At 34.8% G+C, this 17,309-nt stretch overlaps 1 protein-coding gene across 4 annotated transcripts; it reads left to right on the forward strand.

The window, feature by feature from the left end:
- The first annotated feature begins 2,503 nt into the window (after positions 1 to 2,503).
- LOC105766220 (uncharacterized) lies at positions 2,504 to 16,857 on the forward strand. Of its 4 annotated transcripts, none has more exons than XM_012585597.2 (14): positions 2,504 to 2,662; positions 2,827 to 3,970; positions 4,060 to 4,789; positions 5,107 to 5,602; positions 6,804 to 6,961; positions 7,036 to 10,452; positions 10,567 to 10,779; positions 11,296 to 11,499; positions 11,635 to 11,838; positions 12,803 to 12,961; positions 14,142 to 14,492; positions 15,041 to 15,476; positions 16,069 to 16,159; positions 16,402 to 16,857. In XM_012585597.2, the coding sequence occupies exons 1-14, from the start codon at positions 2,629 to 2,631 to the stop codon at positions 16,604 to 16,606; spliced, it is 7,842 nt and encodes a 2,613-aa protein (XP_012441051.1). In that variant the 5' UTR covers positions 2,504 to 2,628; the 3' UTR covers positions 16,607 to 16,857. The 4 variants fall into 4 exon arrangements, with proteins under 4 accessions (XP_012441051.1, XP_012441054.1, XP_012441052.1 ...); XM_012585600.2 differs by having other exon boundaries at positions 16,075 to 16,159; XM_012585598.2 differs by having other exon boundaries at positions 2,833 to 3,970.
- The last annotated feature ends 452 nt before the right edge of the window (positions 16,858 to 17,309 follow it).

Raw genomic sequence — 17,309 nt, forward strand, 5'->3', positions numbered from 1 at the left:
CCGATCTGAAATAACACAGATATCAGGTTGGGGGCACACATGCCTCCTTAACCTAGAGAGAAAGAAATCCCAGTCATCAGACGACTCCCCCGGTGTTATTGCATATGCAATTGGAAGAATTCTCCCACCGCCGTCCTGTGCCACTGCAACCAGTAACCGATGAGTGTACCTACCGAACATGAATGTCTGGCCCTCGTTGAGGGGCTGCCCTCGTAGTTTTGTCCCCAATTGCTAGATTGGGCAGACCCGGTCACTGGGTGCCCATCCACCGGCAATCCCAAATGCAGATAGACATCTTCTAGAGTGATAGTGCACTCTCCACATGGAAGATGAAATGTAAATCCTCGGTCTCCACCTCTCGATCAACGACCGATCGGTTTGGCTCCAACTTGCATCCCCGCCTACCGTCGCCACGTGCCAAAATCCCGCTTCCAGTAGTTCTCTACTAACGGTGATGGAGCATGCATATTCGAATATTGCATTCCAATACCCGATCTTCACCTTTTATAACAAAAATATATTAATAAATATCTAAAATACATAAATAAAAATATCTTAAAAATTTAAAATTTAAATTTAATACTTACCATGTTCATTTGCTCCACCGATATGTGATTCTGTCAAGACGAATCGGTGATCCTACCATTGTTGAAAATATTAAAAATTTTAAAATTATTTAAAAAATAAAATTTTAAAATTTTCTTAAAAAAATGAAATTTAATGGAAAAAGAAATTTAATATGGATTTGGAGATTTTTTGAAGGAAATTGAGAGGATTTTGGAAGGAATTTGAGAGTTTGAGAGAATTTTGGAAGGAAATTGATAGAAATTTTGAAGGGAATTGAGAGAAATTTTGAAAGGAATTGAGAGAATTTTTGAAAGAAATTGATATTGAATTTGTTTGTGAAAATAAAAGGGGTGGGGGGTTTATATAGTAAAAAAAAATTTGACCGTTGGGGGGGGCAACGGTCAATTTTTTGACCGTTGAGCACCGTTTCACGCGTCAGCGTCGTCCATCGCAGCGTCCACGTCGGTAGCGACTGCCGACGTGGAAGGAAATCGCACCTCAAGGAGCGATTTCCTTCCACGTCGCCAGGTCGCTACCGACGTGACGCCACCTTCTCCCCGCCCCCGACATCGCTCCGACGTGGCGTGATTTTAGGGGAAATGGCCCAGTCCGGTTAATAATTAAAAAACCGGCCTATTTCGGTAATTTTATAAAAAAATTGGCTTTTTTTGGTAAATCCCTCGTAATTTCCTTTCCTTTCTGTTTTTTTTTTCTTTACTGACTTGAGAGTTATACTTTTGATAATTCAATTTTAGTTATTAGGATAAGTCTTTATACTTGTAATATATTTGTATTAATAGGTTTACATTTTGAAACATTGTACTTTTTTTTATTTAAAATTTCGATCTCTCTGTCTAATTTTACTGTTAAAGTTAATAATGTGACTATTATAGGAAGGTAAAATAATTTTTAGTTCTCAACTTTACAATTTTATCAATTTAATCCATACCTTTAAAAATGCATAAATTTAAAAAATTAAAAACTTATTATTTTCATATTTAAACAACAAACATAAAAATATGAATTTAAAAAAAATAAAAAATTAGGAAAAAGAATAAAAATCTTTTAAAAAAATAAAAAATTTTAAAATTATAATTATTTCCAAAATTTAATGTTTTTTAAACCAGATCAAGTAGTCGAATTGGTTGGACCATGAACCAGTTGGGGTTTTGGTCCAGTGAGAGATAAAAAACTGATTGACCCCCGAACCAATACAAATTGATTGAATCAGCCTAAAAAATTAATTGAATTAATAGTTGAACTGACTTTTATAAATTTTAATATATTTTTATGTTTTAATATTTTATTCGCTTTGACCCAATTGGACTAGTCATTCTGGGAATTAATTGGTCAGACTAGTTTGAAAATCGGCTCAACTACTGATTCAACTGAATTTTTTAGCCCGGTTCAACCATTCCGTACTAGTTCGCGAGTCAACTAATTTTTTACCTCTAGCTAGATCGATACTTTATTCGGTTCCTGGTCCAATTTGTTCAACTGGCTAATTTGGTCCAATTTAGATAACATTGAAATTTTATTTTTTTTATATTTTTATATTTTAAATTTTTATTTAAATTTATTTAATATTTTTTTAAAGGCAAACTGGCTAATCTTTACCCTTTTATTTTTTTGAATTTTGTTAATATTTTTATGTAAAATATGAAACAAAAATTAATTTAAAATTTGTTTTTAAAGGGTAAAGATTATATTGACAAAAACTATTAATGTTGATGATAAAAAATTACTTTACTTTTTTTTTATAACAGTCGTATCATTAATTTTAACAGAAAAATTAAATTAAAAGATTAAAATTTTAATAAAAAATATAAAGTCTTAAAATTAAAGTATAAACTTTAGCCCATAAAAAGTACACGCATCCCCAACCCAACAAATAATAACAATTAAAAAATAACCCCCCTTATTATCGAAAAAATGAAAACCTGAAGCCTGCTTTCAAAAAAAAAAAAAAAAGACCAAAACCTAAAACCCTTCCTCTGTTAAACCCTAATGACCGTTTATTTCTAGAAGTTCTTTTTTTTTTTCTTTTGACTTTGCCCTTTAATGGAGGAAGCAATTTCTGCCTCTAGCAAGCAAGGTATATCATTTTTTTTTTCTTTTTGAGATTTCTTCGCTGTTTGGACTTTGGATTTTTGTTAAATTGACTAATTAATATATGTAAAAACTGGACTTTTTTTTCTTCTAATAATGACATTTTATTTAGAATAATTTCCATTGTTTATTTATTTCGGTATTCTTTAGTTGCAGTAATGGGAGGTGATAATGATACTGAAAGTGAGTTTGAGGGAGAGCAAGAGGAAGGGGTTCCTAAAACAGCTGTTCTTGAGTTGACCCTTCAAGCTAAACTGAATGAATTGTTGCATAAGATTAAATCTATTGAAATCAAATTGTTTTCAGATGCTACCAAAGAGTTTGTTAAGTTGCTCAAAAGTGATGCTGGAGCTGAATTGCTTCGTCACTATGTCCAAACTTCTCCTTCCTTGTCGGAGCTTCTAGAAGCTTGGAAGCTCCGACAGGGAAAACCTGGAATGTCCTATGTTTTCTCATTGATTTCGGCTATTTTGTGTCATCCTGATGGGAGAAGATATAATGATAAATTGGGTGTGAGTAGGGTGCTTGATAAGTTTGCTAGATTGATTGTTGATGAAAAGTTGGAGGATGTTTATAAGGAATTGAATAGTAAAGATGGGAAACGTCAAAATGCTGCACTTTTGTTGATGGGTTCAGTTGTCAGGCGTGGTTCCTGGTTGGCTTCTGAGGTTGCAAAGAAATTTGACTTCAAACTCCTGGGTTTTCCCAAGCTTTCTGAGTATAAAAGAAGAAAGCAGATTGATAAGAAAAAGCATTCGACTAGAAGGTCATTTGTTGGGTTTGCTATGTCATTTTTGGAGATGGGGAAGCCAGGGTTATTGAGGTGGGTCTTGCAACAAAGGGATATGTATTCTGGTGTATTGAGATGCCTTGGAAATGATGATGATGAAACTATTATGTATATTTTGGCTACATTGCGTGATAGGGTACTCATAAAAGAGTCATTAGTGCCCCCTGGTCTTAGGAGCGTGCTCTTTGGCAGTGTTACTTTGGAGCAACTGGTGAACATTTCTGGAAGGGAGAATGGTGGGGTTGCTGCAGAACTGGCCTACAGTGTTCTTCTCATGGTTTGCACTGATCCTAGTAATGGGTTGATGCCTGATTTAGACAGAAAACCTAACCCATTAAAGGGTAATCCAACGAGACTATTAGGTGTCATGAAAAAGCTAAAAGCAACAGAGGTCAGCTACCATAAGGACTTACTTCTTTTTACTCTTAAGGGGAGACCATCCTTGGCTGCAGCTTATATGAATGAGTTCCCATATAGTGTTGAAGATCATGCATCACCTACTTGGTCAGTTTTCCTCAACACTTTCATAATATCCTGCCTTTCATCTTTGTTAATATTACTGCATGTATACATGATAACCGAAGCACTTGCAGGTTTTCTACTATTTCTCTGGCGGCAAGCTTGATCTCATCAGTGGCCATGGGAAATCCATTTGGTTTTCTTGATGCAAAATCTGATCCACCTTTGTTTGATAGTGCAGACGTGCAGGACATTGTTAATTGCATATGTCCTCGTCCACTCAGCAGATCTGTAGTCACCAAGGGTTTGCTTCACTCTGATTTTTTTGTGAAGCATGGAGCCTTAAGGCTCCTTTTGGAGGCGCTGAAGTTGTTGGATTCCTTCATCAGTTCTTTGAACCACTTTTCTTGTGTGAGAAATCAGTTGAAGGAAAGTTGGGTATCGCTGAAGCAAGCTGTTCAGAATGAGGTCCGAACTTTGCTCCCTGATACACAGGTCTTGTTGACACTACTTTCTTCTCTGGGTAGTCATGGTAGAACTCCCAAGTCTTCTTTGAAGAGGAAGCCTGGTTTAGAAAAATTTCCAGCAAATAGCAGTTCAAAGAAATTGAAAGGTGGTGTTCCAAAGGAGGATTCAGACATTATTGTAGGTGGAATAAGTTCAGTTCCTGACATTTCCATGCCTGAAGATCATGACATGGTTGCAGATGATCATATGACAGATGAGTTGGACACAGAAAAGGAATTTTTGAATGTCATTTCAGAAATTTGGGGTTTATGCCTCAACTCCAGCCCTTTTATGGAATTAAAAGATGTGGAGATGTACTTCTACTCTAAGCTCGTTGACACTCTCAAGATATATCTCGTAAGTTTCCGGTTTTAGAATATGTATCTTCTATGTTTCTATTCATAGAACCTTGTTTGCGAGATCTATTAACACGATACACTTGTTCAACTGGCGGAGCATATATTCTAATGTATGTTTAATTTTGCTTAGAAGGATTCTTTTGCATGATGAATTTCTAATCTAGGCACTAAATGAGTGCCATGGATTAGCTCCATGCCATAATATTATAGTATTAGTGTTGAGGAAAAATGGAAGATTAAGGTTTTTTTTAAATTCTGAATTCTAAGTGATTGATCCATACCTTAAATTCTGAAATAGTGTTTTTTTTAATGCAGCGGGCTGTACCAACCATATTAGAGGGATCATTTGATTTCTTCATGAATCTTCTGAGCAATCCATCAGCATTACCCATAAATCTGCAGTGTTCTCTTCTTTCTTTGCTAATTGAATACATAGGATGGTCTCCAGGGAATGGAAAATCTAATAGTATCCCGTTACTGATGTACAGGCATCTGCAGACGTTCATTAACTTGCTAATACTCTCACCAAATAGTGAGATAAAGAATCAAGCATATATTCTGGCAAGAGCTGCTATGTTGAGTACTGGTGCCTTTGACAGAAACCTGTGTGAGATTGATGCATGGTTCTTATTTTTGCCAGGTTATCTTAGAACTAAATCACCTATTGAGATGCAAGCAGTAGAAGTGCTTCAGAGTCTGTCTGGAGTTGTTATCTCATTCTTGGGTGATGCAATTTCTACCATTGGGAATAATCTGTTCAAGCATTGGGATATTGTTAGGCAACATATATCCTGCTTAAAAGGCTTTAAAGGTAACTAGTATTTTATTTGCTTTTGTTGACCTTATATTGTTACGGTTATGTGCATAGTTTTGTAAATCAAATTTGTAGGTACTAATAGCAATTAATTGATTTTCTTGTCTAGCTTTCCTTGTTGGGATGTCCCAGAATTGTATTCCTTTCCATTTTTGAACACTCGAGACTCTTTATTCCTAATTTGTTTTTCGCAACTTTTATTTTTATGTTTTTCACCTTTTTGTATTGAATGGCATTGAAAATGAATGTTATAGAAGTTTTTATAACTCTAATACAATATGCACTAAATTTAAGTGTTTCTGTTTCCTGACAATCTCCATGAAAGACAAAGTGGAAACAAACAAAAAGAGATAAGGGGAGTGTTGTATATTTTATGCTTCTACTGATAGCTCATTAAATTTCAATGTCTATATTGCTTTAAGCTGTTTGACATTGAGATTGCTTGTTGAAGTATTGATTGATGAAATGAAATTGGGACTTTATGTTTGCCTGTCTGTTCCAATATTTAAGGAATTTTATGTGAACAAAATTGGTCCATGTTTTAGCTATTTCAAATATTTGTGAGAGACACCATGAGCTTATTGTTTTTTCCTTTTACAATTACTTATGCCAAGTTAAACAGTTTGGCAACTTTATGGCATTACAAACAGAATAGATAATGAACTAGTGTATTCTGGATTCATTCTTTGCTTAGTTTTGTTATTGCTCTCCTTGTTCTTGTTATTTTTAATATTTAGCTCATGCAAAGTAGTCGTTCTTCCTGTTCAGTTTATTGAAAACTACTTTGAAGCATGGATTAGCTTGAATGGCTAGATTAGCATTGCTGCATTTTGTCTTCTTTATTTTGGGCAGTAACAGCTTATCGGAGGTTGAAAAAGCTGTTACATTTATTGTAAGAGCATCCGCTCTTTGGATTCTGCAAGCAGAAATATTGATAGTTAAAATATCATATACTTAACAGATAGTGAAGAATTATTTAAGGGTTTGACATATTAGATGTTTTGAGACTGTCAGATTTTGTGCCACTGATAAAATTTGAAATTATGGCAACTTTGCTAATAAGTTTGAAAATAAATCTGTTTTTTAATCTGGAATAAGTTGGTAAAAGATTTTGATTGTGGTTCAAGATATTTCTTTTCCTCAAAGTTCATTATAAGCGGTAGTATTATTTACTGAACCCACTACTTATGTTGTGCAGGTGCAGTTATATCACCTAACTTTAGCCCTCTCACTATATGTGCCCTCGATAAGTGTCTAAGATTGCTCAATTCCTCATCTGGAACCTTTTCATTATCTGAGAAGTCTATGATATCCTTGTATGTATGCAATACATTGAAGTATGTCTTGCAGATACAGGTACAGATTTTACGCTTTAATTAATGCTTGAATACTTCTAACTTTTATTTATTAAGACCTCTGAAATTTGATAGGTAGATGCGGGATTATTGTCTGATTTAATTCAATCAGTTTTATCCAAGGGACTTGGTGATCAGCATTCCATGGTTTACGATTCTGGGGATTTCTTATGTGAGTGGAGGCCATTGAAGAGCTTATTATATTTCTCTCAAAATGCATTGCATCAACAACCTCAGTACTTCCTTTCAGTTGACAAAACTGCGATCGCTAATGATAGTTCTTTTGCAAATACACTTGGCGAAGTGAAAAAAATTATTACAAATGAGCATGGTGGTGAAGTAACTGGAATAGTTAAAGCCTTTTATTCTGCAATGCTATGTGCAACACTGGAGGATCTATTAATGAATTTCCCTTTGGTAATGACTATTTCTCTGAAGCTTGGAGTAGCTGTCCCTCTATTGTCATCAGTAATATTTAGTGAGCAAAATTTTCTCGTTGGCATTTCTAATTTATGGCCTGAAGTGTTTTTTCCTGGTCTGGAATTGGCTTTGATGATGATCCATCAAAAAGGCAATGATGATGCTGAAGGAATGCCCTCTAACATTGATTTTGATACGATAGAATCAGCTGCCACAGCATTTGGTTTGCTTTTGAAGCAGGTTCCATTTCACATTTTATTTTCTTCACTTATAACCATTCATGCCCTTTATTTATCTGAGCACTCCAAAATACAGGACTTGCTATTGGCTAAAAGGTCAGAATGGACTAGTGATTATCTCATTTCCTGTCTGCGCCTTGTATTATTTTGGCTTTATCATGCACGTTCTTTTTATAGAAACAAACAACTAACTGAACTGGAACAACTTTCTGATACATGTTTGATTCTTGTTAAGAACATGTTTTCGCAACTGTTGGCTTTAAAGCCTGAGTTTGAATGTTCAACGGGTAGTGAGGTTCATTTGTCAGTAGAAACAATAAGAGAAGTGGCAGAAACCATCTTATGTCATCCTGAAGTGATGTCATCTCTGACTTGCCCATTGAGCTGGAATAAGGAGGAGAGTCAAATGGCAACAGGACTCTTAGGGAATGCTTTGGATAATTTTCTGAGTTTATCTAGGCAAAGACTTCCTAAATTAGATCGTCAAGTCCTCGATCTGTTGACTGCAACATTGGACTACTACTTAACTGTTTCCAGAAGACATTATTCTGTCATTGATGATGGAGCAAAAAGGACATTTCGAAGGGCTTTCAGTTCCCTGGTACAAAGGCTCTTTCTAGACATCAGGGACAGGTTTGATTTGCGCATTGCTAGCGGAAATTTTCAGCCACTTCTATCGTCATTTTGTGCTGTTCATGCTTTGATTGAATCTTTATCCCCTTTTGAGCTTCTTGATTTGGGGCATTGGATGTTTAGCAGAATTGATGTGAATGAACTGACAGTTGAAAAATTTCATGTAAAGGTGGCTCTGTCTGTTAGTTTTTCAATTGCTGTTGGTGCTTTTGAAGTTCTGTCCACTTATTTGCAGCAGCCTCTAATAAAGAGAGTACCATATGATTTCTTATGGGAAGTGGAAGAGAAGACTTTTGATGTAAACCTTTTGGAGGATATTTATGTTAAAGCTTGTAAAATTGCCTGTAATTTCAAATTAGATTTTGCTGATTCGTGCTTACTAAGAGCTGTTAGTGCTGTGTATAGGCAAAAAACCATGCATCATGGTGAACTTCATCCATCAAGCATAGCAATGTCAAGGGCTATAATCAGCACTCCTGTAGAAATGGTTTCTCATTGTATTTGTAGGACCAGCACTGTAAAAGCTAAACTGTTGCATCTTGTTATTGAGATGAGTCCCCTGCATCTGTCAATCTTTGGGCAATTATTTTTAAGCATGTTAAACAAAAATTTTCTTTCCAATGGTATTTTGATGGAAGAAGTCTCTATCTATGCCCTCTCAGATCAGGATTATATGGTGCTCCTTCCTGCTGCTTTGTCATTGGTAAATGCTGCTTTTGTGAAATTTGAGAAGCATTTTTATCAGCATTTTAAAAGTATACCATCTTTTTATTCGAGGATTCTGTTGAACGGTTTCATGCATTGGAAGAGCTTTGTGTCTAGTGATATATTTGAGGAGGATTACAGCAAGACCTTGCCATCTTCTGCTGAAGAACTATTTAATCTGGTTGATGGAAGTGTTCTCAGGAAATCAATTCACATGTTGAGATATCACTTTCTCTTAAGTGGAGATTCCTTGAAACTGAAAAAGCGATTGGAGCTCTTCAATTCCATTTTTGCATGTTCTGTTACACCTGAAGAACTGATTGAGTGTGATGCTACTGAAATGGATTTTAATTCAGTTAACAAGTCATTGAATCATATTAATAAAGTTATAGCCAAAATATCGTTCTGCAGGATGCTGTTGTTTCCAGAAGATGATAAACTTCTGTTCATGCCTGAAGAAGCAGATGAAGGCTTCAAGGAAGCCTCATTAATATCAGGGTCTAATAAAGTGGACTCATCAAGAAAGCATTTTCTAAATGCTTTAGTGGGTGCATGGCAATGGATGGTTAAGAAATTACCTTTAGTTCATGAGTATCCAACATCAATAATAGCAAGTGGTGGGGATTGCCTATGCTTGTACAGATGTTTCGAAGTTTTCATCTTGAGAAGTATTCTTCAACTGACCAGCAAAATGCATAGCTATCTAGTTCAGTTGCAATCTATTCCTTTTGTAGAACAATTAATGAGATCCACTCTCCTCCACAGATTTGAAGATTCCAAAACACTGAGAATTCTAAGAAGCATCCTCTTATTGCTGTCAGAGGGAAAATTTTCACGTGTTCTATGCCTTCAAATGTTGCTTGGTCACTCTCAGTTTGGCCCTATGATTCACTCTATCTCTAAATCATCTCTCTCGGAGACTGGTACATTTTTTAGGCCTTTGTCCAGTATTCTGAGGTTGCTTGTTACCCCTCCTATCCCTTCAGATATGATGGATGGCAAGGATGACCAGGAGACAGCTGAAATGTGTATGAAGCAGTTAGAAATTCTTAAGATACTGAGAATACTTCTCCAGTCTGGTTTTGATTCTGGAAATGATAATGGCATAAACCTTAAAGAATTGCATTTGTTGCTGTTGTCTTCTTATGGTGCTACACTTGGTGACATTGACTTGGAGATATACAGTCTGATGAATGTGATTGAGTCATTTCATTCATCTGGATCTGAATATATTACAGAAATGGATTACCTTTGGGGCAGTGCTGCTACAAAAGTAAAAAAAGAGCACCTGCTGGAGCATGGTGCTTCTACTGATACCATGACTGATACTGAAGCAATTCAAGAAGGTCGAAAAATTAAGTATAGGGAGAATCTTCCAGTTGACCCAAACGTATCTGCTGCAACAGTGTTGCATTTCCCTTATGATAGAACTGCCACTGAAGAGCATTTATCCTCGAACAAATTTCAAACTGATAATCTTATGGACATGATTGAGGTACATCTTTAGTTATTGGGTTCCATTTTCTGATTTTTGTTCTGTAGCTCTACCATTTGTGTTGTATGGTATGGTTATTCTATAATACAATTTTTATTATTTCAATGTTTGCAGCTATGTTCTCCTGGTACAGGAAAAATTCTGCGGTATGATCCTGTTTTTATCATGCACTTTTCAATTCATAGCTTGTCAGCTGGCTATATTGAACCAGTGGAGTTCACTGGTTTAGGCTTGCTTGCTGTTGCATTTGTTGGTATGTCTTCTCTTGATGTTGGGATGAGAAAATTGGCATATGAAGTTCTTGCAAGATTCAAGATTTCACTGGAGGTACTGGATTTTTAAATGTCTTGGTATCAGTATCAATTACTGTTGCAGAAAGCAAATTTTATTCTTATATCTTTATTTTCTGGTTGTATGGTTGGTCTAATGAAGTTCACATAATTCAAATATCTTGCTTATCAACAACAAAAAGAACCAGAATTACTTCGAAAAATAACGAACGCAAGTTCAACTGATAAACCTATCTTCTAATAATTAAACTGCTCCTGGGTAGTTTGTACTATAAGTTCCTCCGAGGCTCAAAATTTGCCTGTTTGATGATGCTTCCCCAATGCATGAAGATTGGACATTATGAGATTTCCCCCTATTAACTAATTCTTTCTGGAAGTGGATTCGCTAAACATTGGTAATTGAATGTAGACTAGAACTTAAGCTGTTAATTGGCCTAGATAGTATCAATATGATATTATGTTTTACTGATTAAATATTTTGCATCTGTGTGCTAAATTGCATGGAATGTTTGGTAAAGTACTGTTTATCTAAAGTTCTAATTAATCATATCAGGGGTGTCAGAAGAAAAAAGATGTTATTCGACTTCACCTGTTGTTGACGTATATGCAAAATGGAATAGAAGAGCCATGGCAAAGAATCCCTTCTGTTATAGCCCTTTTTGCCGCAGAGGCCTCATTGATTTTGTTGGACACTTTGCATGAGCATTATTCAACCTTAAATAAGCTGTTGATGGACTCTTCTAGGGTGAATATAAAGGTACTTGTTCATCACCTAAATAAGTTCTATAAAATGCGAATATCATTTTGTAAAATATGCTTCTTTAAATTACTCTCTTTTCCAATTTTCTATATAGGCTAGCCAACTCTTTGTATGGTTCATTTGTGTTTGCAGCAAATACCCCTGTTCCATGATTTTTTCCATAGCAGTGCTGTTAACTACAAGGCAAAGCGGCTCTGGATACTTCGGCTAGCCTTTGCTGGGCTTAATTTAGAGGATGATGCTTGGTTATATATCAGGAGCTCTATTCCAGAGACTCTGATGAGCTTTTATGTTTCCCCTCTTTCAGATGTTGAGTCAAAGAAATTGATTCTTCAGGTAATATTTGGGTGTGCAGCTTCATGTGTGTTTTGTGCAAATTTAGTTCACTCATTATCTTCGTATCACTAATACATAGTATAATCTTGTTTTATTTGACTCCAGAACCTATTTATTATCTTCTTATCACTGGTACATACTATAATCTTATTTTATTGTGACTCCATAACCTATGTCTATATCCTCTTTGAAAGAGCTTGATGATTAAGAAAAATATTAAATAATACACACTATGAGTGGAGTGTATTAAAGTTTTACACTATAATAAATTGAGTAAAATCAATCATTCTGTACCAAGTTGATAGACAGTTATGGTAATAAAGTGTGTTTTGTAAGTTTGATAATTGTGTTTAGGGTTCTTTAAGGCAGTGCATTAGGTATATCTAAGGAAATGAATACATTGTTGGGCAGTCCTTGAAGAACTCAGTGTGGTGAGTGGTGACAGATGAGGAAGAATTAGGTTTTGTATTGGTATAGTAGTGGTTTGAATATCCTGAATATGGGATAAATATTTAATTGGAAAATGAGTATTCAAGTGTTAGAGTTAGGGCTTTGAAGGCACTGGAAACGGAAGAAGTGAGGTGAAAATGAGCTAAAGTATTACTCAAATGAAGATGTAAGTATTTACATTAGTCAGATAACTAAATGATTAGGGTGGAGGTCTTTAGGTTCACCAATAGAATCACTTGCAAGTCAAAATTGTTGACATGGTATTGAGAGTCCAAGGTGGAGTTAGTGCTAACTCCACAATCTTTTGAAACATTGTACAAAGGGAAATATATAATTTTTGAGACATCCCATAATCTTAAATAGTTTTTTGTTCAATATCATTTAAGTTCAACAATTACGGCCAATGTTAATGGAATAAATTCTATGCTTGAAAAATGCGGATACGACCCAGATCTATACTGTTGGTGATGAGCTGCCTTATAATGCAAGGCATTCCATTTTGTTTGCTTTGCAGGTTCTGAAAAGGTCTGTCCAGTTGCATGAAATGGCTCATTATCTGGTCGAACACTGCAGTTTGTTTCCATGGTTGTCATCTATTCTATCAACTTATAGCAGGGTGCTACTTGGAGATGAAAAGAAACTTTTCTTAACTGAGCTGGCTGTGGTTATAGAGGTAGTTACCTTCTATTTCATTCTACAATTTCTTAACAGTGTCCTATTTGCTGATGTATTTATCTTCTTTCTTTCTTTCTTCTTCTTCTTCTTCTTCTTTTTTTTTTTTTTTTTTTTTTTTTTGCGTTTATTTCCAATTCTACTTCCTAGCTTGTAATGGCTCTTTCTTGGTTGTCAGGTTAGGTTAGAGTTGAGTTGAGTTTGTTTTGGGTTTGGGTTTGGTTTGGGACTTTTAGGATTCAGAGGGATTTCATTTGTAGCAAGAATTTCAAATATGAGAAATAAAATGTCCTTTGCTTGGAAAAATAAAAAAAATGGATAGCCAAATTTTGAAGGGAAAGACTTTCAACAGGTAATACGCCAAACTCTTTTACTGACCTATAATCGAAATAAAATTATCTACTTGAATTGTTACAGTGATTATTTTAATTTAATTTTTGACTCCTTGCTATTAAAAAAAGAACTTTTACTTCTTTTACTGATGCTAGTATTTAATAATTTATTGGATACACAATTTATATTTTCTTCTAGGTGATTGTGGTCATTTAAATTCCCTTCTCCACTATGTGATTATGCCCTTGTATAACGTACCTAATCGTTATCCCAAGTGAGCGACACAGATCAGATATAGTAGCTGTGTCAGTGTTTATGGTCTAAATGTATTTGTAAGGTTGTAAAAGAAGTTTTAATTGCAGTTGTCAGTCCTCCTAAAGGGGACCTTACATTTCTTTGAAGACTTGCATTTTTTCATGTGGTTTTTTTACTTTGGAATAGTATCCAAATAAATGAATGTGCAATCCACGTATTTGAAGGTGAATTTAGTTTCTCTATTTCAGACTCCATATAAAACCAATTTCTGGCTTAGCAAATCTTCAAGGTTGTCCTCATGATTTAAATTGAGTTTGTGTTGCCATCATTGCCATTAATGTTGTGAACTACCTTAGTCTCTCAATATTAGAAAATACTTATTAAGATTATAACGATTTTCCATTGTTATGGTAGGACATAGTATGAATGCTGCTTGAATTTTGCTGTCTAAAGTCTTACCACAACTTAAAGAGAGTCCAATTACTTAAATGCTGTTCATAGTTATATGACCCTTTAATGCTACATGTGCTCTCTGTATATGTAAAACGTCAACTTAAATGCTTTATTGACTAACCTTTTTTTTTTCTTTCTAGATTGTCAGTGTGGTCATTTCATCGAACGATATCGCCAAATGGTTGCAAAGCTGTGCCCTTGAACAGCTGATGGAACTTACATCTCATCTATATAAACTTCTAGTTGGTGGCATGAAGTTGATAAATGAATGTGCTGCTTTCATCAATCCAACTTTACAGATTATCATAGCAACTTTAAAGATGTCCCAGAACAGGCAAATGTACCAGCCTCATTTTACCCTATCGCATGAGGTTTTATTTCAAATCTATCTTGCTGTTAGTGAGGATGACATTGGAGGATCTAGTGCAAATGCCAAGTGTGCACTCGAGGCTATACTTTTGAGCGGACCTCCTTTTGACATTTTCTGCATGGTTCTTTCCTTTCTCTCTTTCTCTGTGTGTGTTCAATTTTGGATGAGGGTGCACTTAAATTTATCTATATGTTTATAGTATCCTGACAGAGAACTTTATAACTGGTTTTATCAAGTCATGTAGCATAAATCATCAACTATGCTGATTAAATTTCCTTTATATATATTTTTTGTAGTGGAAGACAGGAAAAATAATTTTATTAATAGTTTTGTTAAATAATTCCCAAGTGACTCCAAGAATAATAGATTAGTGGATGCATTGTTTTGTGACATTGCTGCTTATCTGTTCGTACCTTCTGCCTCGTTTTAGGTTCCTCATATATGTTAGATAAATATGTAGCAGTCTGTCTAAGACCTCAACATTTTTGAGTTGGATTAACGTGGTTTTTTTAGCTTTTTAAATTGATACCCTGCTCTGAAGAAAGAAAGAAAAAGAGAGTTCTTTCAATCTAATCTTATGTTATTTCTGTTGTATGTCCACTATTATGCTGAAATAGCCTTTGTTCCCTGCACTAAACAATATAGATTATATTTGGATGTATTTTGCAGAATCGAGAGAACATCCCAAGTTTTCTTATGTGGGCTGCTTCTACTGCCTTGAAGTCCTATTCTAGAAAATTATTTCAGTGCCAAGAATCTGGTCTCCATGTCCCAATAGTCTCAAAGGAGGCATCACACAAGGAGTCCTTCACATCAAAGTTTTTACGCTGGCTTACTGCTTCTATAATTCATTGGAAGCTTTCTTTGAATTCTAACAATTCGACTGCCAAGTTGTCAGACCGATCTAACTTGAAAACTCTTCAGTCTTTGGTGGAATATGTCGCAGAGGGGGATAAAGAAGGCAACAAAAGTAGCTTTGACTTGGAGGAGATGTTAGCAGCCCAAATCTTTTATCTTCAGCAGTCTCTTGGCATAAATTGTAGTGCTCTTCCATCAGTTGTCTCTGCACTTTGTCTCCTACTTTGTGATCATTCCAAGTTCTCAGGTATGCTAAAATTGATAGTCTTATCTATATTGGTTGAGGTGGGAATAGAGATTTAGAGTAGGCTTATGAAAAGAATCGATTCATCAGTTTGTGCCAACCAAACAGGTCACTCTTCTAATCAGTGCTAGTTATTTGTGAACTTTGTGATGGGTGGTTGGATGTTGAACATTTTTGACAGTATGGTTTCTGAATTAGTCTAAGGTGCTGCTCTTTTTTACTTGGAAACATATACTCTGTTGAGGGGAAAAAATGTTTATACAAATTGAAAAAGCATGTACTAGTCATTCCTTTTTGACAGTATGGTTTCTGAATTAGTCTAAGGTGCTGCTCTTGTTTACTTGGAAACATATACTCTGTGCAGTGTCTGACTTGTTTCCTTGTAGTATTGAACTTTACAGAGCTGCTATACTGTTTCTTAACTGTCTAATTTTCTTTCCCGGGGGTAAAGGTATACTATTTGAAGCAATATGTTTATTAAAAATTTCGCTGGGGAGTACGTCAATTGGAGAAACAGTTTTCTGTATGCAAAAATGCTTTTGTTTAATTATCTTTTGATTCATTTTTAACCTTTGTGTGGTTTCTACTGAGTCAGGATCAGACTTCATGCATGACTGTAGGACTTCAATGTTGACCCTATGTTCGAAGATACGCTGTCCTCCTGAACTTAATCCTGCTTGGAGATGGTAAATATAGTCCCCACCATCACCTTTTTCTTCTCCTTTATGATAAATTCTATGTGATGGTATACTTGATAACTGCATTTGAGTTTAGAATCAGATTATTAAATTGCATATTGCCTACAAATAATTTACAACATAGGAGGGAGTGGGGTTTGAATGAAGTTTTGTTTAGTTTTATTATTTATGCCATGTATCCCTGATGAAGTTCATTTATGAGAAACTAAAATGCCCTGTGGTGTTGTTAGGTCATTTGAGCATCCATGGGAGGATCAGTCATCTCAACTTAATGATTTGGAGAGGATTGATGAGCTTCACGCCTGCCAATCGCTATTATTGATTATCTCAAATGTGCTTCGGAAGAAGTCTTCAGATTTTCAGGCTTTATCACTGCAAGATGTAGACAACTCTGGTGCATTTAAATGGGAAAGAAGCATTTTGGAGACTGAATGATATTTCTATCTATAACATTTTATAGAAAAACATACGACGGGGTACTGTGGAAGTTATGACTTCTAATGTTGACACGTTAAAGCCTTTGTATTTTTATTTTCTTTTAATCGTTTGGGTGGTGATGCCATGGGAGAAGGTAAGGAGAAAAGAAAGAAAATGAGAGAAAAAGAAGAGGACAGAAAGGGAAAACAAATGTATTTTTTCATGTATTTAAAATATTTAAATGATAATAAAAATTACTTTTATTTAAATGTGAAATAATATATTTAAAATGATTAACTTGGTCTTTGAACTTCTTTATCTCCATTAGCCTTAGTTTTTTTTTCTATTTTGATACTTGAATTTAGATTCCATTTAAATTGTCACATCTCATTTAATTGTTTTAATTTATATGTTTTAATAATTTATGTATATATATATATATATTATTTTTCAGGTATTAACACAGTAAAAAAAGTCAAATTTTGAGGCTAATGATAATAAAATTACTTTTATTTAAATGTGAAATAATATATTTAAAACGATTAACTTGGTCTTTGAACTTCTTTATCTCCATTAGCCTTAGTTTTTTTTTTTCTATTTTGATCCTTGAATTTAGATTCCATTTAAATTGTCACATCTCATTTAATTGTTTTAATTTATATATTTTTAATAATTTATGTATATATATATATATTATTTTTCAGGTATTAACACAGTAAAA

This window comes from Gossypium raimondii, chromosome 5, assembly GCF_025698545.1.
Source record: "Gossypium raimondii isolate GPD5lz chromosome 5, ASM2569854v1, whole genome shotgun sequence".
Classification (NCBI taxonomy): Eukaryota; Viridiplantae; Streptophyta; class Magnoliopsida; order Malvales; family Malvaceae; genus Gossypium; species Gossypium raimondii.